General features: G+C 38.1%; 1 protein-coding gene across 1 annotated transcript; it reads left to right on the forward strand.

The window, feature by feature from the left end:
• The first annotated feature begins 1,681 nt into the window (after positions 1 to 1,681).
• On the forward strand, positions 1,682 to 23,060 carry suclg1 (succinate-CoA ligase GDP/ADP-forming subunit alph). The gene is made up of 9 exons (XM_041036974.1): positions 1,682 to 1,757; positions 4,369 to 4,469; positions 7,264 to 7,380; positions 7,602 to 7,814; positions 8,145 to 8,202; positions 8,802 to 8,885; positions 11,958 to 12,109; positions 17,226 to 17,414; positions 22,631 to 23,060. The coding sequence occupies exons 1-9, from the start codon at positions 1,724 to 1,726 to the stop codon at positions 22,655 to 22,657; spliced, it is 975 nt and encodes a 324-aa protein (XP_040892908.1). The 5' UTR covers positions 1,682 to 1,723; the 3' UTR covers positions 22,658 to 23,060.
• The last annotated feature ends 559 nt before the right edge of the window (positions 23,061 to 23,619 follow it).

A 23,619-nucleotide genomic window follows, 5' to 3' on the forward strand; every position in this document is an offset into this window, starting at 1 on the left:
TTGTATAGACAACGTTATATTCTGTAAAACTACCGGAGGTCCTTAAACGATTAACTGTTAGTACATGTAGTGCATGTTTAAGTAACCTCTCTGCAATGGATAACAGTCATGGTTTCAGTTCACTCGGTTTTTCCTCTGATAACAAGCCATTATTACGAAATACTGGCGGTACACCACATTATTGTGGACCATTTTGTTTGACCTTTTTGATACAGTGCAATGCAATAGGGTACAAAAAGCTTGGATGATAAAGTACAAAAAAATTATTTCATATTAGATACTTTACAACACTACTTGTCACTCATGGCCCTGGGATCCCAAAGTGGTAATATATCAAAATGTGTATATCATAATATATGTTAATGTTGTGACATACTGTGAAATTACATGTGCTGTAATAGACTAGTTTTGTCCACATCGCACAGTCCTTAAATTTTGGATCAAAACCCAATGGACCCAATGGCCTGTGGATCTGTGTTTGTCCTACACTATAGTTAAGTACACTGAAGAGAAACAGAGACATGACCAAGAGTGTCTAAACACGTGCATGTAGTAACAGGGCTGGTTTTACCCGGTATTGTGTGACAACATACTGTGATATAGTTTATCAGGAAAAAAATGTCTTCAAGTTACATTTGTAAAACTGAATTTTCCTGCAATTAGTTTCAGACTTAATTTTCCGCTTCTTAAAATTCTGAAGAAACTTGGCTTAATTCATATGGGCCTATTATATATTACTCTGTAAGCTGGCTATTGGTGGGTGTTGTGAGTAAATCTGCAGCATAATACATATATCTTTGCTCTCGATGAAACTGGATTTTTTAAAGGATAAACTCAGCTAATGATTACAGATAGAAAAGGCACAATAGCTACAGTATCTGAATAAACACACTTAGCCACTATCAAGCAGTGACTCTTATATAAAATTTGTAATTATACACACAACATACATGCCCAACTAAATTCCTGGCAAAACTTGGAGAATCCTGTTCTCTTGTTAAGCTCACCAATGTCACATGTCATAACTTGCTCATAAGAGGCAGTATCATTAAAAGTGACAGTGACTCCTCAGGTAACTCCACCCACAAAAACCTCTCAAATACCAAACAGTTAATCTTTCTCACAGATTAGTATGTCATTTATGATTTGATTATATCTCAGAAATTTAGAAATACTGGGATCATTTTTAACAAAATCTTTTTCCCCCAAATGACTGTTTCCAAAGTCAATAATGAATTTTATTAAATCTGTTATTATCATTATTATTAGTAGTAGGAGTAATAGTAGCAGTAGTAGTGGTGTTAATAGTATTGTTGCTGTTGTTGTTATCATTGTTATTATTATTAGCCAAGGATATTCAAGGTGACATTTACTGAAATTATTTTTGTGACTGATGCGCCCTCTAGTGCTGAAAAGGGTTTCTTTCACGTACTCTGTGGAGAACTTCACTACCCAGAAGCCATAGGGAAATATTCATGCAGCCCACTCTATCGCCTGGAATAATTGCAATGCCGGTATTTCTTTTATGTACTACATTCACAGCTCACGAAAATTCCCATCGTCCAATTAAAAATAAAAAAAAAATAAACGCGAAACGCCAAGAGTTAATTAATAAATAAACAAGTTTTAAAGCTGCTTTTAAAAATCCACGGGGATATTAGTAGTCAGCTAAAATCCGGGTGTTAGGTCCTCAGCCTCCGGTGTCATTGGTGAATGACCGAAGATGTCTCACAGCAGGTTGTTTGCCAGGCTGCTTTGTAAGTATTTTTAGTAAATTATAGTTTTAATCGCTTGAAATGTTTGGCAGTTCAGTTGCTATAACAGAAGTATATTTGTTGGCTCTGTGCTGTACATTAACTGAGCTTTCCAGGCTCACACAGGCTTGCACTGGCTAGCAAAGCTCCCCTGGGTTGGCTGTCAGTTAGCTTTGAGGCTAGTTAGCCACATTAGCCTGCCACCTGAGTATACTGGTGAGGCTCATTGACAGTCAGCTAACAAGCTAACTAGCTAGCTTGCCGCTAACGTCCAGCTGAAATCTGGCTTTAACCCCCTACCAGCCAGCAGCCAGGCCAGGGCCAGTGTTGATCTTTGACCTTGCATGTCCTCTCAACTAAATGTGCCATTCGCTCTGCCCCAGTTGTTTCAGTGTCAGCTTAACTCTCGTTTGGTTTTCACTCGGCACTGACTGGAAGCAGATAAGCTGTTGAGGCAGTTTGCTGCAGCCTGCATGCTCACAGCTCGGCGCAGAGATTTGATATCGAAGTTTATTCTTGACGGTGCATTGCCAAGATAACAGTTGGAGTCACTGGTTTATATAAAGAGATAACATTTGTCTTGTAACATACAGTTTGTTAGGACACTGCAACTGAACTTTGCACAGTGTCATTGATAAGTTGTCTTTGACTGGTGCACTGAAAGAAGACCAAAGTTCATTCAGGGGAAATATTGTTGGTATGTGTTAGCCTTGTCAGGTGGTCCTGTCAGACTGCACACATGTAAAACCAAAATGTGGTAGTTGGTCAAACATAAAGTTGAGTCCTCTGAAAGAAGTTATTTAGCTTTAAGACCATACACAGGCTCACAGGTTGTCATAAGACTTTCTTCTTTTTGTTTAATTTTAATTTTTAATAGTTGTGTGTAGTTTATGTTTGATGCATGGGGTTAGCCCACTCACATTTAACAAAGGTCATACCTTTTTGATTAAATGAAATTAGCTCAAGTTCTTAAAACATCTGTGTGTCAGACTAGTGAATTGAAGAGCGGCATTCAGTGGGGTTTTAGCATTCAGTTTTCTCATTGCTATATGAACATTAGTGTCATGTCATCTGTTTATGGAACAAAATCTGAATGAAGTCTTGTTTATTGAGTTCATGATTTAGTTGATAAAATGTAAAAAAAAGTAGTGAATAAAAGGCCAGCAGAAGGTCAGAGGGACCTAAATGACATTTGAAAAGTTGAGACTTGCAAGTGTTTGGCCTTTTTGCTTAATACTTTAAACCATTAATTGATTATAAAAATGTTCACTTTTGAATGTTCTGTTTGATGTAGATCAATCAATGAATCTTTTCAGCACTAAATTAGTCATTGTGTGTGTGTGTGTGTGTTCAAGCCAGTGAGATGTTGATCGCAGCTTTATGTACAATGAAGCTTTACAGTATATTATGAATTTACTTTATAGTGTGTGCAAAGAGAATCAGCTTTGTTTTAAGACCTATGAAACCGCTTTGATGGCTCAGTTGAAACATCTGTTTAACCAGTTACTATATCTCTTGTAACTCATTGTGATATTGTGATTGGTGCAGCATTTTGTAAGTTTTGCCTGTAATGTAAGGTTGTTATTTAACACTTACAGTCCTTGTCTTATCAGTTGTCTCACAGTAGATGTGAAACTCGATGGAGCCTCCTCAGTTGCACTTTGACCTGAATGTGTCTTGCTACTTTATGTGTCTAAGCCTGGGGATTTGAAAACAGCTGTCTGCAGCTGCTGGAAACAGAGTTTATAAGGGCTCTGGTACTGAACTGAACCATGCAGTAAATATGTGTGTGACAGTGAGTGTGTACCTGCAGTATGTAGTCCTTTAATACAACGTCAGTGTTCAATATAAAGAATGCTGCAGCTTTAAAAAATTTTCAACGGCACCATTACACTATAGTGAAGCAGTATTATTGTGCTTCAGAAATATTGTTAAAATACATGCAGTTGCCAGGAAAATTTTAGTTTACAGTTTACAAAATAGGCTGGTAACGTCCTCTTTTGAAACTGATCGCATTATCATACACAGGAAGTTTGGAGAGACCTTTGCAGTAAATTACAGCACAGCGCTTCCAATCAGTCAGTGCAGTTAGACATAATGTGTTCTCATGTGTCAGATTTTCTGCAATAGTTGACACCGTAACAGCTCCACAGCATAAGCACACCATCTCTAATTAAAAATGATGCACAGCAAGAATAACTAAGAATGTTTGTGGTCACAAGTGCAGTAAAACTCAGCTGTCAAGTCTGAAGAAAAGTTGAAATTGTTGCTCAGCAACAGTAAACAATAGTTTCAGAACAAGTAGCTTGTTGCCAAAACACTGCAAAGTCTAAAGTCCAAAGGATAATTTCGTAGAAGAAATGTGTATTTTAACCCTATGCTATTCACTGTGGGGAGAAAGAGCTATGCTATCAAATTGCTATCAAACTGCAAATTGTTCAGTTCCTTAATTTTCAGACTTCCAATGTTTCACATGCATGTGAGTTGTAGTGCAGTTATTGTCCTTGTTTTTGGTGACCAAGTGGATAGAAAGATTTGATTGTATAAGGTTTTGGTATTTATATCTGCCAGTAAAAATCTGCCTTTGTTTCACCTTCTTTCTTTCTTCAATCAGTGCAGCAGAGTGGAGTCAGGCATTGTTATACAGGAACAAGAAAGAACCTCTTCATCAACAAGAACACGAAGGTCATCTGCCAAGGTTTCACAGGGAAGCAGGTTTGTACTGACAACTTGTTGCCATCTGCACTTTTTTATTATTGCTTCACATTGGATTAAGCTACTGTAATCTTATTGTGAAATCTCATAAACAGACAATGAGTGTATGTGTAAGATCACCAGAGAAAGCTTATTATTTCCATCACTTGTTAATATTTTAATTTTCACTTGGTTTCCACTAAGTGTTTACTCAATTACAGAAATGATCAAGTCACAGGTATGTCTCAGAGCACTTTAAAATATGTGCAACATACAGCGCTCTACGTCCTTAGACCTCCAGTTCAGATAAGGAAAAACTTTTATGTCCCCTCTCGCAGATAAACATACATGTAATGAGTGTCATATATACAGAGTAGGCAGAAGTAGCATTAGTAGGATTACAATAGAAAGAAAACAGAGATTTAAATAAATGTCAAGTTTAATTCAAATACCTGTTCTTGGTTCTCTGGTTCATTGGTGTGAGAATTGTTTGTTTGCTTTTAAGGCCTGTAAATCAGGTTTGTTCTTATTTTATTTCAGCTGATTTTTGAGGAAAAATGGAGCTTTCCTTTTTACTTTTTACACCCACCCCTCCCAGACTACCCTTAGTCATTGTTTCAGTCAGTAATAATTACTTTGTGTGATGGATTGTTGATCCTTCTTGTTATTTTTCAAGAGAATGAAAAAGCTCAGGTGATTCACTTTGAACCACGTCCAGTCAAGGAGAATAAAAATCTTGGCAAGTGTGTTCAACAAGCCAGAAACATGGACTTTACAGATTTATATCCCTCCCTCTGTCCTTGTGCACATTGCATTTTTCATCTTCCATTTTCTCTTCAACATAATAAAAGGTTGTTAAATATAGTTCCAGTGAACACTCCGGGTAATTAGAAAAGGATGAGAAATGAAGCAAGTGCTATTGAGTGCACATTGTCGTGTCTTTCTGGCTTGATAAGCAAGCCATTTGTCAAATTTATTGTCCCAACATTTGCAATAATAATGACTGGCAAAAACAGCAAAGTTAGCAGGGTGAAGGAGTATATTACATTTGGAGAAAAAAAATGCTGATTCATAGCTTCTAATTCCTCTTAATAGGCTAGTTATAATTTTTACATTAAGGTCATTTATTTGCACTTGTAGTTATGACTCTTGGCTACTTCATCTATATTGTTTCAGCACCTATTCAGTAATAATTAACTGACTACAGCCCGATAGGATCTGTGCAGCTCAAAATCAGTTTTCACTGCCTTGATGCACTAATTTTCTGGGAAAATACAACTGAGATTCACTCACATGATTCCACCTCCCAAAATAAATTATACTCCCTTTATTGTTATTGCTGTTTTGTCTTGTTTATTCTCATTTCAAATGGGCCCTAATGGTGATATTTGTACCAAACACAGAGCACTATTAACTGCAAGTACTAACAGCTGGCTGAGACTTCAAACACCAATATCCTCTTCTTTACTCATGCTGAAATGTATTCACTTATTAACATCCAGTTTTTGCCCCTTGAGTGACTTTAAGGTTGGAAAATTGGTTTCTTCTGGGCTGTCTTACAGTATCGTATTACATTTTGAGGGAAATATCCAAATCTTGTACACTTGGACAAGATCTTTTTGTCCAGTTGCTATTTCCAAGGTCAACAACAAAACTTCAAGCTGTACTTAGGCCATTTTTTAATGAAATATTCCAAATGTATTCTGCATCTCTTTATATGTATTGTGTATATATGTCTGACATATTTGGTATATGCAGGTTGGAACAAAGTTTGACTGTACAGCACGAGTTTGTACTGATTTGCCCACCTGGTGGATTTTTGAGATATAGAAGGTCAACATTACAAGCCACAATATAAATTACTATTGATGTAGACAGATATATTGTTATCTCTGTATATGTTGTTCAGTAAGTAACAAGAAATTGTGATATAGAAATGCCAGAATATGTGTGATATAAATGAGAAAAAAAAAGTGTCTTCATTTCACTGTTTCACCATGAAACTGCACTGTATCTGTCCTGGAAATTTACAAGCATGGATACATTCACAGTGTCTGTGTGGTTAACTGCTTTCATTGGTGCCACCCCAAACTTTTAAGCTCCTTACTTCATCAAAAACACAGCATAAACCTGTGTGTGTTAGAAACCAAAGCACCGAAAATGGACTTTATGTGTTAGTAATGAGAATTAAATGATAATAACAAAATAATTTATATAAGTTTTCTACGTTTTCTGAGGACCTTCTGGAATTGGGATATGTTTCCACTGACAAGTTAAGAAAAACTTCTGAAATGCAAAATATATATTAATTAGATGTGTTTCTGTTTGGGTTAAAGCAAAGGAAAACTTCATGACTGTCAGGAATAAAATACTCCCAATGTGGCAGCCATGACAGGTTCCCTTATAGCCTGCATGGAAGTGACAGTATGTGAAATATTTTTTTGTAAACTATCTTTCTTGGGACATATTTTACAGTCACCCCTGGAGAATATCCAAAGCTGCTTTTGATTTGTTTTTCAAATGTTCTGCAAGGAGATTAAACTAAGCTTACATCATTATTTATCTGTCAAGAACATTTCGATTCCTTCTTGTTGAATATATTTGCCCATAGCTACATCCCTAGAAGAACCCAACCTCTCTTCTGTATCCATCCCTTTACTCGGAAGCACAGGTGATTAATCCTGGATGGCAGCATATTTCCTCCTTCCTCTCTGTCTGTAATGATATCTCAAGGTTGACGCTGCAGAAGTGGCTGTACCCCACTTCATTACACACTCATACACGCACTGACTCCTCTTTCCCTCTTTCCTTGTAGGGAACGTTTCACAGTCAGCAGTCTCTTGACTATGGCTCCCAGTTAGTTGGAGGTGTTTCCCCCGGCAAGGGTGGTAAGACACACCTTGGCCTGCCAGTCTTCAACTCCGTCAAGGAGGTATATATGGCTCCTTATCCATCTGTGGTTGTGCCTTTTAAAATCTGTTGTAAATATATAAATATGTTAAAAGATAAAAACAGATTTGCAGCTAATGTTCCGTGAAGGACTGTGAAGCTTTACAGATGCGTTTTAAAGAAACATTAGGTGGCACTATTTCATAAGTTTAGAATTTCCTCTTTGTTTAATACACCACCAATACCTTTTATTCCTTCCCTCAGGCAAAGGAGGGCACAGGGGCAGATGCCACTGTGATTTATGTGCCTCCTCCATTTGCGGCAGCAGCCATCATCGAGGCCATTGACGCAGAGATACCCCTGGTGGTGTGTATCACTGAGGGCATCCCCCAGCAGGACATGGTGAGAGTCAAACATAAGCTCCTGCGCCAGAGCACCACCCGCCTCATAGGCCCCAACTGCCCAGGAGTCATCAATGTAAGCTCACACACTCTCACACACTCTCACACACTCTCACACATGCACACACACGCACACACACACACACGCACGCGCACACACACACACACACACACAGATGCACTTTTTTTTTCCAGTTTTTGTGGCTGAAAGCACAAGCACCCTCTCAAGGGTCCAGGAATAATTCAGATTCAATGCATTAATATTCTGCACAGTCAAACTAAAACCTTAAAGATGCATGACTTTCTTATGCTGTTACTTTTTTTTGTGTGTGTTTGTTTTTGTGTTGGTGGTCGCATTAATAATGCGCTTTACATTAATTATAATTTAAAATGTATTTATTTGCAGCCTGGAGAATGCAAGATTGGGATCATGCCAGGTCACATTCACAAGAAAGGAAGAATTGGTGAGGTCTCCTTATTTGTCTGTGGAATCACATGATTTAAATTCTTTGTTTGGATCTTTTGTCATTTAATTTGTATTTTGTATAAAGTATATGTATAAGTCGTCTTTTAAAATCCCAAAGGTTATTTAAGAATATTTGATGAATGACAGCTTGCAGGTTACTAAAATGCTGACTGAGAGTTCTCCAACAAGAAAAGTGTGATGGAAAAGAAAGTTAAAAAAAACACAACTTTATTTATCCTCATACCTTTCTTGCCAAATTAATTTTTTTTCACAGCACTGTACTTAAATCCTAGATTGAGCTTCTGCTGTTGGCAGCTTGATGCTGCTGCTTTCCAGTGAACCTTTACAGAAAGTCTCTTTTCATTCTGCCATCTTTCCCAGAGTATACACGGAACAGCTGTCACAGAGCTGCTGCTGTGATGATGATCTTCTCTCTTTTGCTGTCATGTTGACAACAGTTCAGTCAAAGTTGGGACAGAAATACAGCTGGATTTTATATCATCTTATCACCCTTGATTGCACAGCTTGATTGCAAATTGTTTTAGTAGGGTTTTTACCAAACAATAATAACAAAGCAAATCTTTTTTTGTCTTTCAGGCATTGTGTCTAGATCAGGTACCCTAACATATGAGGCCGTGCACCAAACTACACAAGTCGGCCTGGGCCAGTCTCTCTGCGTTGGTAAGCTTACAATGACCTGTGTCATATTGAATTTAAATTTAGCACACAGTAACACAGCTTTTCGTTTTATATGAAAACATTATTAAAACAAGTAGTTAGCTTGGAATAAAAGAACACATTTATCTCAAAACTGTCTCAAAAAAGTCCTGATTTGCAACACATAAAAAGGGACATTGTAACAAAGGATGGGTGTTGTTATGTTTCTATACTTTTGTCTTTAAGAACTACTCTAGAGACACAAACTTGTATGAAACTCTTGGACTTAGTAGGAATAAGAGGGCAATGTACCACATTCACCCTTCACAATAACACGTCAGATGGTGATGCCTTTCAGCACAGATGTTTTGCATTAAAAAAGGCGCTTACCAACTTTCTGATCATTGCTTAGAATAGCCCTCTCAGGTCTGAGCATTGAAGTTGCTGCTTTCTTTGAAGGGCTCTATTGAGATTAAACAGGTACATTGAGTGTCCCAGATAAGAGCAGAAACTATGTCTTTGTCTTTTCAAAATGTCTTTGACCTCATAATTTTAGGAACGTGAGCTTCATTTCTGATCCACAGCCGGGCAAATTTTCTTTTTATGCAGCACAAACCAGAGGTGTAAAAGTTGGGATTCTGTTTCACATAATTGAAACAAGAGCAAATGACCTTGCTACTAATAAACTGTTCTATGAATATCCTTAATACATGCTTGTTTTCCAATTAATGTTCCTTTTTGATGCGATTGAATGTGAACTTCTTGAAGCAGCTTATTTAGATGGTGTCAGTGATGCTACTGATACAAAGCCATAATATTGTAACATACTGGAAAATAGATCTTATTTTGAAATTTTTAAAAGCTGGTAGATGTATGCCAGGTTTTGCTGTATGAATTCCAGGTAATACAGTAATTTCTGCAGTTTCCATGTACAGATTTGGAACTTCCCAGTACTGCTCATTCTCTTATTACCTAGCTTTTCTTTCCGCCCAATTTCTCACAGCTTTTTTACTGTAATTTACTGACTTCTGCTTTGGATTAGCAACACATGCAGCTGTATAGCACAGCCTGAAACTAGGTTGTTATATGGAACAGTCTTTGTTGCTGTCTTCAAAAACTAATTTAACTTATTAATTCATCAATCTAGTCATTCTCAGTGTAATGATCAGTTGACCCCCTCCCGTCTCTGTTTTCTGCTTGTAGCTATATGCACTGGATCAGCTGGATGTGTTTTTAATTTTATCAGAACATGTATACATACTGTGACAGTACCATTATACCTAACTCAGTTATTTCATAGCAACATAGCAAATATAAGATTATTTTCTTTAGGAGAAAAAGAAATGTTTTTGCCAACTTATTTTAACTTACTTATTACCAAAAACTCTATATTAAAGGGCTGTTTGGACACCGGAATTGACTGAATAACAAGTTGGCTTCATTATTATTTAGACACTTTAATTATGGGATGTCCTTTAGCCAGACTTCATACAGCCAGTGCCGCAACAGTATTAAATATTGTAGAGTTCATTAAGGGGGTTTATTATCATTTCTGCTGGTAACTTCTTAAGTCTGAGTATGACCTAGGGGCTACAGCAAATTATAGTTAGTACAATGTTTAATATCACTGTCCTCATTGTTGCTGGTAATGTAGTTCTCTTTGATTATTATTCGTGTAATTTTTTTTTTTCTTGGTGCTGCCAGGTTTTTTAATGGTATGAATATAAATTTAGATGACATTTTGTCTGTTAAGATTAGTCTTATGGAGATTTACCCAAGCTTTTATACATCCTGGTGTAATTTTCTGTGGAAATTATTTTTAAAAATTGTTATTGGTCTCTCGTGATTTGGAAAAGCTTAGGAAAGGTATGAAAGGAAAGGCATCATAAAACTACTGTGCAGAAATAAAGGTGACGTGGGACAGTTATACCATTAAACAAACTTTTGAAGTGACTTTTAAGCCAAATTGGAAAATGGTGTTCCTTTAGCCTCAGTCCAGTTTAACTTTATTTCTAACAAAAATTGCTCATCCATAGTAACTTTGGAAAGTACTCAAACTTTCACTTTTTTTGCACACTTTATTGCATCAGAGGTTAAATTTAAAGCAGCTATATTCAGTGTTTTTATATTAGCAATAAATCACATGATTTCTTGTATATGAATCCCTTGGAGAATTATCACCATACTCTGTAGTTCCCTTCACCTTTCTTTTAGCTCACTGTTTTGGTTGTATCTAGTTGTTTCTAGATACAGATGTTACACAACCAAAAAACCTCAGATAAACCCTCTGTACACTGCCTGCTCAGCCTGAAAATGCAGATAGATACTGTTATAGTGGAGCATTTTTCAGCTAAAGAGACAGATCTTTACTTCAGGGGTTGGTGAACACCAAAATATATAGAACAATAAATATTGCATTTGCCAGGATAACAGACACGTGTCTTCCAATAAATCTTAATGTTTCTGCTTGATGTGTAAATAGGCAACTGTTTGCTAGCATGTTCACGAGATCAGCTTAGAATATGATAGTCTAACAGTGTATTGTTAATGTGTAGTAATGTGAGTCTGATTTCTGTTTCTCCCAAGTGGTCAGTAAATCTGCAGTTTTGTGTTTAAACGGATTCAGTCTACTTTTGGGGAAACTCATCATACACACATTAACCAGTATCGACAAAACAAAAATTTTCTGATTTTTGTTTGCAGTTGTATTAAAAATTAAAACAAATAAATCTCTTGGTAGAAATGTGACCTGACCCACCTTATGCATGTTGCTAATGATGTGTTAGTAAGGAAAGAAAAGCATGAATTCATCACTAAAAGGGAATAAAAGTTGAGAAATAAAACACTCTAAAATCATGCTGAAACCAAATCAATTCAGAAACATTTCATGTGCTCATATGGAACAATTCATGACCCCAGTGAGCAACTGTTAACAATCTCAGTGTTGATTATCAGACTGTGTCGACATACAGTTGGGTTCTACCTGCTTCTCATTCCGCTCTCAGGCTGGACAGCCTTGTGATACTCAGATATTCACGGGAATTATCCTTTGAGAGTCTTGAGTATACAACAAATGTTTGCTTTGTCTCCTGCAAGGTATTGGCGGTGATCCATTCAACGGAACAAACTTCATAGACTGTCTGGAGGTGTTCCTGCAAGATCCCAAGACAGAGGGCATCATCCTTATTGGAGAAATCGGAGGCAATGCAGAGGAGAATGCAGCAGAGTACCTTAAACAGCACAACTCTGTAAGGAAATAGCACACTGGACACCCATTATTTCACTTCACTCTCCTTGTAATATCCTCTACAACAGCACATCACCTCAGCAGGTATATCTGTTCGTATAAAAAATTTATCCTTTTCTGAATTAGCTCTTAGCCATGCCCTTTCAAATCTATCCGCTGTAGTGAACACTGCAACCCATCATACAACTAGAAAAAGGTGGAACTATGAAAGTGCCGTTTCTTTTTGATCATAGCCTCAGGCTTTCCGTCTTTGTTTTTTAGTGTCTGTGTGATTTGTGTGATAAAGAGTGGCAGATGAGGTGGAGGTATGATTCACAGGGCATATTCTAGAAATCTGCAGTGTTTACAAGCAGCGAACCTTCTGTGATGCCCGCATGTGATAAAGAGGAGTACAGTGATGATTGGCTTATGGAGCCAAGTAGCTGAGAACTTGCAAGTGACATTTTTAACTTCACCAGGCCTCTACTTGGCATTTTGCTCCTTGCAGATGACTTTTAATCTGTTAATTTCTCAGTGTGTATGTGTTTGTTTCTGTGTATGTGCGCGTGCTTATAGCGCTCTTGAGCTGAGAAATGGATTTGATTTGCCCTTGGCTGCTTTAATGCATGCAAATCTCCCGCTAGCGTCTCAGGAGAATAACTTCTCTCACTCGACAAATAAAGTACAAACACCAACTCCCCCCCAACCACCCAATCACCCAGAGTGTTGACAGCGAGGGACAGTTCAAATGAAACACATGCATGAAAAAGCCCAGCAGAGCGTGGGAGTAAGCTGCAGATCTTCTGTTGAAAGTCAATTGTTTAGAACGTCGTACATAAAATAGCATACTTGCATACCTTATTTTTAATAGAGAAAGCTCAAAAGGAGTCTTCAGACATTGTTTTTCCTTTGGAGAAAACTTAACTTTTCTTGATTTGAGTACATTTAAATTCAAGTCACCAATACACTAACCTAGGGCAGCTCCCATATGTGGATATTGTATTAATGTGAAGCACAGTGTTACTGGAAATGAGCAGCAGGTGAGCTCAGCCGAATCTGCCAAAATATATAAATATTACAAAACAGTGCAGACCTCAACTTGATGATAGATTCTTTCTGACAATCTAGAAGATTTAGCTAATTAATGAGCTTCTGCATGAGATCTTTTGCACACTGAACTGTTAGTGAGATAAGCCTTTCAAATTTGTAGCCTCCAACTGACAGGAGAAATAAGTCAACATGTTGTGCACTCATGTATGACAAAACATTTTACTCTGGGTTGTTATGAAGATACATTTTCAAGTACACTCTTCTGGTCTGTATTATCGCCTTATAGTGCCTTATTGATAGCAGTCGCTGAAGAAGTCAGCCATCTTTCATATCACTGCGTCTTTAAAGCCCTGGAAAACTTGTTTTTAAATCCTAAACGTTTCTCCGTAACCTTAAATATTCGTAACTAAAGAGCTGCAAAGATTAGTCAGTTAATCGGTATGTTGATCAACAGAAAATTGTCAACTATTTTGTTAATCAAATAATTGTATTTATCTTTTTTTTAAAGCAAAAACATGAAAATATTTGCTATTTCTAACTTCTAACTAGCTTCTCCTCTAAATGAGGATGTGGTGCTTTTCACCCAGCCCGGCCATCGGCAGGAGGGTCCCCCATCTGAGCCAGGTTCTGCTCAAGGTTTCTTCCTGTTAAAAGGGAGTTTTTCCTTGCCACTGTCGCCTTTAGTGCTTGCTCTGGGGTCAGGCTCTGGGTCTCTGTAAAGCGCTTTGAGACAATTTTGATTGTGGAAGGCACTATATAAATAAAATTGAATTGAATTGAATTTCTTGCAGTAAACTGAATATCTTTGGATTTTCGACTGTTGTTCAGGCAAAAGCCATCTGAAGATAATTTGACAGGAAAAAAAATGGTAGATTGATCGATAATGAAAATAACCACTGCAGCTTCAGTGACACTCAGAGGTAAAGTGTTTGGGAAAAACTCTTGGGCATTATTTATCAAAAACTGAGCCAGTCTGCTTCATCAGGACTGTGGAGGTGTGGTCTGATCAGATTTGATTGACAGTGGCCTGGCAATGTAAGTCTGCTCGGCAGCTGCTGCACAGGTTTTTGTAAACCAACTTAAAGCCTTTTAAAGCAACCTATTTCTTTAATATTTGTAAAAATAAGTAAATAAAAAACACAAGTTGATCCTATAAACGGCTGCCACAGCTTTCATGCTGACTGAGAATGACAGTGGAATGGATATATCATTTGCTACTGACTAGTTAGGACAAATCTAAACAAAATAACCTCCCTTCCCAACAAGAAATCAGCCAACATGAACACAAAGTCAGGCCAAATGAATGGCGTGAAACAAAATGACTGTTAAGTCTGATTATCAGGCTACCATCCAACATCAGATTTTGATTCAAATATTCCTACAATGAAGGGGGTTTCCATTATTTTGTCCACCTTTTGTATATCAACAAGGGTAGGCTAAATAACAGAAACATCTCTCTGTATAACACAAAACAGCAGCACCACAAATGTCATCTTCCAAAATGTTGATACAGTTAAATCAGCACCCCTCTAAAACAGATCTTTAAACATTATAACCTTCGCAAAGGGATGATTTATTGCTGGGCTGTTGTAAGAGACTGCTGCATGCTCAGTTTTAGCTGGGTGTACCTAATACACTGGCAACTGAGAGCACGTGACATAACCTTTTTTCTGAGCCACTTGCAAACCGTTGAGAAGAACACAGACACTACAGTAAAGACATAAATATCTCATGTTTAAAAAGCCAAACTGTTCTAAACTTGGCAGAAACTTGTGTATTCACGTAGGACCACATCACTCATCGTAAACATTTAATTGAAAAAAATAGTTTTCTTTAGACGACTGACGCCTCACATTAACTTGACAAATTCCACCACACTGGGCACATCATGTATCGAATGCTCAGTGAAATTAAAGGTCCAGTGTCATGATTGATTTATGTCATGCAACATTAAATATATTGAACTCCTATTTGAGAAAGACACATTATACCAGAAAGGTGAAGAAGTATTGATTTCAGTATCCATCAATGTTACAGCTGAGTTACTGCAGACTGCTTATCTACTGACACCTTAATTCTGTAAAATTCAAGAAAACAAGCTCATACTTCCCACCAGGTTCTGCTGTCAGATTTTATGATGCAGGGCATATTTCAGGGTTCAGTCTTCATCAGTGTCTTCAAATGCTTGCCAACTAAGAAGTCACCTGTATCAAAGGTATGCCTGTCATTACCAGAGCTTCACAGGCTTTCTGGAGTCGGAAATAGGTTACACACTGAAAAACCATATTACAATTTGCTTTACGCATATCAAGTAGGTCGGAGTATTTGGCACCTGTGCTTCCGTGGAGGTTTACTGGATGTTTTTTTTTTTTTTCTATTTCCACCTCTTGATTTTAAGCCCGGTCTCCATTAGGCTTACCTCCCTTGTAATTCTGTGGAAACAGCACTGGAAACTAACACAGGTTGTAGTCTGGAGGAAGCAAGTGGTTAGAAAAGAGTCAGTTGGCTCCATGTGCACGCACACATGCCAGTTTTATTCATGCCTAGCTGTCATGTTTATAGGGGCGTGTAATTGTCTCACTTTGGCTTTTTAAGCTTGTGAATACAATTCCTCACCTTGGAGCAGGCTGTTTTGTGTTTATAGAGCAAAGCCCTCCACCAGTCATGTTAGCACCCAGAGATGGGGGAACTACCCTATTGGTCTCATAATTAAGGTAATATATCTGAACTGCTAACAGTGGAAGACAAAAGAGGGGTAAACCAAAGGTAGCATGACACCCCTCCCTGTATGCATTGTTAGTACTTAGTATCCAGGGAGGCAGGGATTAATAGAGTAATTAAACCCCTTTCGTTTGAGGTAGATTTAAGACTTTATTCACATGAGGGTGGTTTGTTTATTCTGAACGTGATTTGACTTCTGAATACCAAGTTGGCTTTGGTGCTAAATTGTTTTGTGCTTACATTTTTCAATGCATAGAACAGATGCTTGTAACATATTTAGAGTACGCTTAAGTGATGTTCCTTCTCTCTCTCAATTTCCCTGTTAACTGTGCAAGTGTTAATGTCTCATTAACGGTGCATATCTAGCCAAGGTCCTCAACATTTTCCTGGCTGATATGCGTCTTGCTAGTCTTAATTATCAAAAGTCGTCTCCAGTTTATATTAGTGACTGCCATCTTGTTCCTGCCAGTGTCAGGTTTGAATTTGGAGCTGAAATGCCAGGAGAAGTGGGTGTCTTTGAAGGACCTCGCTGTATTGCTTTGGCTGTTGAGCATGTCGCATTCACTCTCTGAAAGCAGCCTGCCGGATGAGCCACAACCTCTGTTGAAAATCTAGGACTAACTGTGTGTGTGTGTGTGTGTGTGTGCGTGTGCGTGTGCGTGCGTGCGTGTGTGTGTGTGTGTGCAAAGCCGCCCTCTACAATTATACTGTTATTCCTAACTATGAAATATTAGCTGCTATACGTGCACGCACACGCACACACAAACACACACTTTGTCTGTGGCTCATCTGGCAGGCTGCTTTCAGAGAGTGAATGTGGCATGCTCAACAGCCTCCGTCCCTCTTGCTGGTAATGATGTTATTGCTGAAGATGAAATATTAGCTCTCTTCACCTTGGAAATGATCTTAACTGTTGAATGTAACATCCATCAATGAGCAAGCAGCATAGACAGGCGCTGAGCTAATCAGTGCCTGCATGACTAATTACCATCTCAGAAATGAGATGATATGAAATGGCAGGAGCCTGAGCCCCTATCTGGTCATACACCAACCCATGCAATTAAATAGCTTGATTGACCCTTTGTTTTAATAATGCAGGCTGAGACAGAGATGGCTGGTTAGACAAGCCTGTTATCATGGGGGCTCTGTAATGGGAGGACATGGGGTGTTTAATTTCTAATGAATGAATAAAATGCAGGTGCAGAAAATGCATTCTCTCAATTTTTGTTCATCCCACTTCCTTTCTTTGCTTCCACTTCCTTATCTTACTTTGTTGCTTTGCTAACTGTGCTCACATCCTCACACTTTCCCTTGAACTCCTTCATGATCCATTTTCACCTCATTTTACACTCATGTTTTTCTTTCAGGGTGCTAATTCAAAGCCTGTGGTGTCCTTCATCGCGGGACTAACTGCTCCTCCTGGCCGTAGGATGGGCCACGCCGGCGCCATCATCGCTGGTGGAAAGGGAGGAGCCAAAGAGAAGATTGCAGCCCTCCAGTCAGCTGGAGTTGTAGTCAGCATGTCCCCAGCCCAGCTGGGCAGCACTATGTTCAAGGTGAGTCCTTTCTCCCAACCAGATATTATCATGGAAAAGAACAGTAATAGTGATGCTGATAATGTGTTTTGATGGGGTGTGCAGGAGGACAGGACCATATATTCAAGTTTATAGTACAGTATAGTTATAGTATATAATCTTAACTTCTTTTGGAATTATTCATTGTGTATGTGATAGACACTGACATTCACAAGCTAACTTTCTAGCTAACAAACTTTCTCAAAATAATATTTCAACTCATTATAAAACATAATCCCAAATATATTAGACTCAAAAGTCCCCTTTTTCGGTTTTTCTGCCTCACCTGTCTGTTTCATCTTATTTTTTCATGACCTTGGCTTTGCTCTTCATTTTTAGTATTGTTGTGGTCAAATAGCGATAAAAATACTTACTAGCCAAATATACATTACTGTGCTCTGGTGTTTTACTCAGAACAGTGAAACTGATCACTTACAGAAAATGTGTTTAGTTTAGCTTTAAAAATAGCATATAGATAAACAAATACTAAGGTCAGGTCTCAGTTACACAGATGAATAAGCACGCTAATAAAAGCTGACACCCAGCATAATTAATGAGGAGGTATTATTACATTCTAAAAAAAACACTAATAATACTTCTTTTGGCTCCAGAGCAAAATATCTTGTGATGCTGGTCACTCGTAGCACCATCTTTCATCACCGAACAGTTACAAATGTGAGAAGGTTTACTGGGAACAGGAATTTAATTTTTTTTTCTGAGAGTAGCAAGGTTGAGATTGAACTTTTACTATGCCGTAAAGCAAGGCAGAAGAGAAGGGCAGAAATTAATAAACGTGTGTTGACAGTGGCTGAGTTGGCACCACTGCCTCTTTATTTCAATTTATCTCTTGGGAAGCACTGTTAACAAGATGTATAAAAAGTGAAAGCATGTATTACACCCATTCATCATCTTATACTTTCATTAACACTGCTGGCACTACTGCATGCGAATATAGATTTACACACGTTTTTTTTTTTTTTTTTCCCCCAAAGTTTAATTCATAATCATTGTGTGTAATGATGAAAAACGTGCTATGTGCTTTCTCATTTTGCTGCACATTGTGTTCATGCATCTCTGTTAATCTCATTGACCGATGTAATCGAAGTAATAACATGTAAGAGAAGCAAGTAGACATAATACTTTGGGCGCAGGGAAACAACGATGGCCCCAGTTGCAGCTGTTCAGGTGGTAGAGAGCACCTCTGCTGCTATTCACGTGCATGAGTCTCGACATGAGTGTTGAAAACATGAATTTGCAGAAGTGGATACACGCGTCATCATATTTAATTAGAGTTCTATGAATTATGCATAATGCTGCAGCAGATGTTTTTATGCTAAAAACATGATAAGCTGAACAAAAAGTCCTCTTGTCTAGACTGTATGTTCTGTCAACAGCAAATTTATGCTTCCAGTCTGTGCAGAATCAAAAAGATATATGCTGGGGGGGTAATGTGTAAGCATTTCAGTTTAAAACATTCAAAAATTAATGACAATTATCAACAGAATGTGAAGAAGTAAGAGTTTTGACATTATGTGAAAGATGTTTATGTAGTGTGTAGCAGAACTATCTACTGAAGTTAGCATGCTAACCAGTTAGCCCTGGCCCGTATCACGTTGTACCTCAGGAGGTGACAGTGAGTCACTGTAGCCTCCAGTCTGCCCTCAGTCCAACATGAGAGGACGAAGAAGTATAAAATGAAAGAAGGTTATAAACCTGTGTTGCAGCCGTCCTCTCTTGATGACATTCCTCCACTCTTTCCTCAAGCTCAGCCATTGATGCTGCTGCATTAGCTTCTCTCCCTCTCCAGCGTGTTCCTCCACCCTTCTTTTCTCGTCCTCTACTCCTGCCACCACTACATCTTCTCTGCCTCTCTGACGAGGCAGAATTGGTATGAAATCGTCATTGTCGGTTTAACAGTAACCAAAGTAAACTGCCTAGCAATTAGATAATCAGATTGCAAGGTTGGATTTATTCAAACTAATGTTAGTTCAGTGTGAGGGTGAGGGTTGAAACTTGGTTGTGGGTCACCAATGAGCCCAGTAAGAGTGAGCACCCCAAATGACATATACACAGAGAAGGCTGGTTAAAAACTTTGTGGATTTTTTTAACCACTGGCACAACAGTGTGGTGGCCCACCAGGATTTATCTCAGTATGCCCGATTGCCAGTTTGGCTATGGCACAAGGGAGTGGCAGAAGAGACCAATGAGAGTATTTACTTGTTTCTCTTTGATAGGGGGGGACACCCCAACTTTCTGGTAATATGCTGACCCTTATTTGTTTGGTGCATTTCACGTTTGGCCAGTTCTTACACATTGCTCCTTTTAATGTGTTTTCAGCAAAATATAACGTTGGATGGCAGTAATAATGCTCTTACTTCCAAGTGGTCCATCATCAAATGGAACAAACACTGCTGAAGATGCTTTTGTCCTCAGAGTTACATAAGCACATCCTGGCACACTATTCATCTTAATAATAATTACAGATACACTCTGCCAATTCAGTTGTTGTGTAAACAGGATGCAGTGTGCTGATATCATTACCACTGTCTCTTATAAAATTATACAGTTTTCATTTCTAGCCAATGAACAATTTGGTGAAAGTAAAATATGGCTGGCCAAACCATATTTTTACTTCAGATCTTGCTTAGTTTTTTTTCTTTGTCCAAACTAAGTTGTGTCTAATGCACATCTAATGACAGGTACACAGAAAGATGAAACCATGAAACAGAAATAGTTGAATTCTCCGTTCCCTGTCATTTCTGAGTTTAATAGAAAAATGTTTCAGTTATGGTCCTTGGGGAATGGGTAATGCATAATAAGTTGTTTTTATCAACAAGAGTTGAAACAAGTTCAAATGGAGAAGGAAGATCAGATCAGTCTAATATAAAATATCTTTGTAACAGTAAAGGGTTTAAAGTTTAGTTACAAAGATATTTTTAATTACCCATCTCATCTATTTTTCCTAACTCAGTTTTTCAATTTTCTTCGGATCTGGACGTATTTTTGTAATCTCATTTTTAGGATATTTTTTCAATTACTGATGTAATTGTGTGCAGTGTTTGCGATTTGGCTTCTCGTTGATTGGTTATTGCAGACTATGGCTTTTATTATTTTTTAAAAACTGTTTTTATATTGTGAATTTTATACCTGATGAGGGTGCATGACTGAAATGTTGCATTTCTAATAAGACACTGCACAGCTCCTTCTCTAGCTCCTTCTTCTTTGCAAATCAATTGTTTCTGTCTTAGCTCCACAAAATATGATTAATCTTATTCATATGGATTTTCTACAGGCTCTTGTTCACTTAAAGCCCCTGAAAACTTTTAAGTATCTTAAGTATTCCTTTATTACATTAAATATTCATGACTGATTACACAACAGTCAAAGTTAAAGTGAAAAAAAAACAGCCTTATTTATTAAGAGTTTAACGCTCAACAAGTCTTGACAGGAATTGTAATATAAGCAAACAACTCAACAACTGTCGTCAGATTCTTGTTCTTATATTGCCTACCTACGGAAGCCCATGACATAATCTATTTCCAGCTATGCCCTTCTTGCTTCAAACCAGTTAGAAAAGCAAGGATAAGAACACAAATAAAGAAATCTCTCAATAAAATAACCCAAACTGTTCAAAATTTTGAAGAGAAGTTTGTGCTCATGCTCATTGCTCACAGAAAGATATCTAATCTACTGAGAAAATAGTCCTGGGCCTTAGAAACTACAGTATGTTGAAACAAAATTAAATGCACAACTCAATTCATATGCAAGGTAGAATAATTATTACCTTTTACGTGTTTACAAAATAAAAGGAACTCATAATCTCAGCCACATATAGAATTACCCTGTCCCATTCATTATTCATACTTGCACATGTATACATATGTGTGCAGACAAACAGAAACATTTAATCTCCAGTTTCGGTTCCTTCAATAAATTCCAAACTCCAAAAAGTTAAAGGCAGCTCACAAACCGTATTTACGATGCCTGCACTCCTCATACATCTGGCCTCAGGTGTGTCAAAGCGGTTGTCATTGCTAGCTTGTAAATGCCTTGCTATTCACTCATGTCATGTTTTCCTCCGCTCTCCACAGTTTGAATCCAGATGTATTTTCACCCATCCCTTTTGAGTGGCAACCTCTACTTTTCTCATTTTACTCCCCCTCTTCCTCTTGACTTGTCTTGTCAAGTGTCTGAGCCTGTCTCGCAAAGAAAGGCTGTTTTTTTTTCCTTTCCTTTCTGTCACAAACTACTTTACTCGTACCTTTGTGCTATGATTCCTGTCTTGTTCTCTTGAGTTACTGTTTGCTGCTGTGGACCAACAAAGTGTCGGTCTGCTTATGACAATACCGTCCTCCTCTTTTGTTCACGTAACTCCTTCCATCCCACTACACTTTGTCCTCACATTTTTTCTACAACACTGTTCCTAATTACTGATCCTCTTTCCTCTCCGTCTTTTACCCCACCTGATCTGTAAAGTAAAAATCTAGTAACCTAGGCCACATCTCTCCCATCCACCCACCTATCCAAATGTCTCCTCGTTCATTTCGTCCTTCCCAGAAGGGCCCCAAGTTACCTCCCAAGCATTTCAGATTTCAGAAACGATTTCCTCCTCAAGGTGGCAGTAGACCTTCAGGTATCCACAAGGCACAAAGAGGAATGAGCCAACATGTGCATGAGTACTTGTGTGTTCTGCAGACCTGAGAAATGACATTTGCATTAAGTTACTTTCCCCCTGTGGAATGGAAAATTCTCGTGGAACGACATATTCTATCATCTGCGGTTTGTGTGATATTTTCCAAACTGAATATGTAAATAGCTACATCCTGTTTAATGGCTAACATAATGCTCTCTCATTTATAGTCACATGGTTGGACTGTGCTGATAAACACGGCAACTATAACCTCACATAAATCAGATTTTTGCAGATGTGCAGCCCATATCAATCACAGGAAGTGAGCTGTTTTAATGTTGACAACTGGAACTCACTGACACGTACGCACTACATGATTTGCACTCTCCAGGAAAAACAACAGGCTCTCCAAAGCTCTAACCGCCTCTGTTTTCCCCCTCAACAGCTGATCTGATACTCGGGATCAAAACAGAGCTGTGTGAATTCTGTATGAATAAATCATTCACTTCTGTCTATCTCACTTCATTTCACATTGTTTCTTCTTCCTCTCTGTTGTCCACCACTGTAGGAGTTTGAGAAGAGGAAGATGTTGTAAATTGTGCGAGAAAGGCACCCGACCTTTTACCCCCCGCCCTGAAATTGAGATGAACAGCCCGATTCTGGAGGTGGATATGCCCTACAGTATCTGTAAACCCTGATTATTTCAACTACTATGTGCACATACAGTGTTTATATTGTAATTTCTGCCATGAACTTGTACCTTGCACATAATTAAAGAGTAAAACATAGTGTCTTAATGGTATACTGAAGAACTCATTGTACACAATGTCAAAGCTTTATAGATGTTTTTTCTTCCTCCACACAATGTTGACAGCTGAAGGAAGGATGCTATGGTAACCTTGCTGATCTGTTTCGTTCTCTTATACTCCTTCTGTAAGACGTATTCCATCACTCATTTCACTGGCTGTCCACCTGAATAACAAATATTTCTCATATCATTTCCTTGCTGTGTTGTGTCCATACTTTTTTCACCAGGCACTTTCGAAAAACAGATGTGGTCTCATTATGGAATGAGCTCATCTGTCTCAAGGCTTCTAGCTTTTTGAAGTAACATAAGGAGCATAAAAGTCCACATATGTAAAAGAACAGACGGGGATAAAAATATATATATATGAAATACTGAGTGGGCATGATGTTTATAAGCTTTCTGGTGCAGCCTGTGCCAGTTACATATTGTACGTACAGAATCAATTACCAGGTGCGGAGTTAAGATGATGGTGCTTTCAAGGTACACAGCATAAGGATAAGATTTTCTGAGAACTCCATTTACTCGGTTGTATAGGCTGACATGTTAAATCATAGCATAGCATTTCAAGCCGTCTTGTCACTGCTGGTCTTTGTGGGCAAGTAGCTGATTAGCTGCCGGGTCAATGGCACAAATATGTTTCTTTAATAAACTTTGTGAAATTGTTGTCCTGTTAGTTTGCTGTCATTTAGCAGAGCCACTAGCTCCGAGAGGTTTTGTTCCAATCCAATAAGTTTTTGTGGAATGAAGTA

Source organism: Toxotes jaculatrix, chromosome 4, assembly GCF_017976425.1.
Source record: "Toxotes jaculatrix isolate fToxJac2 chromosome 4, fToxJac2.pri, whole genome shotgun sequence".
NCBI lineage: Eukaryota > Metazoa > Chordata > Actinopteri > Toxotidae > Toxotes > Toxotes jaculatrix.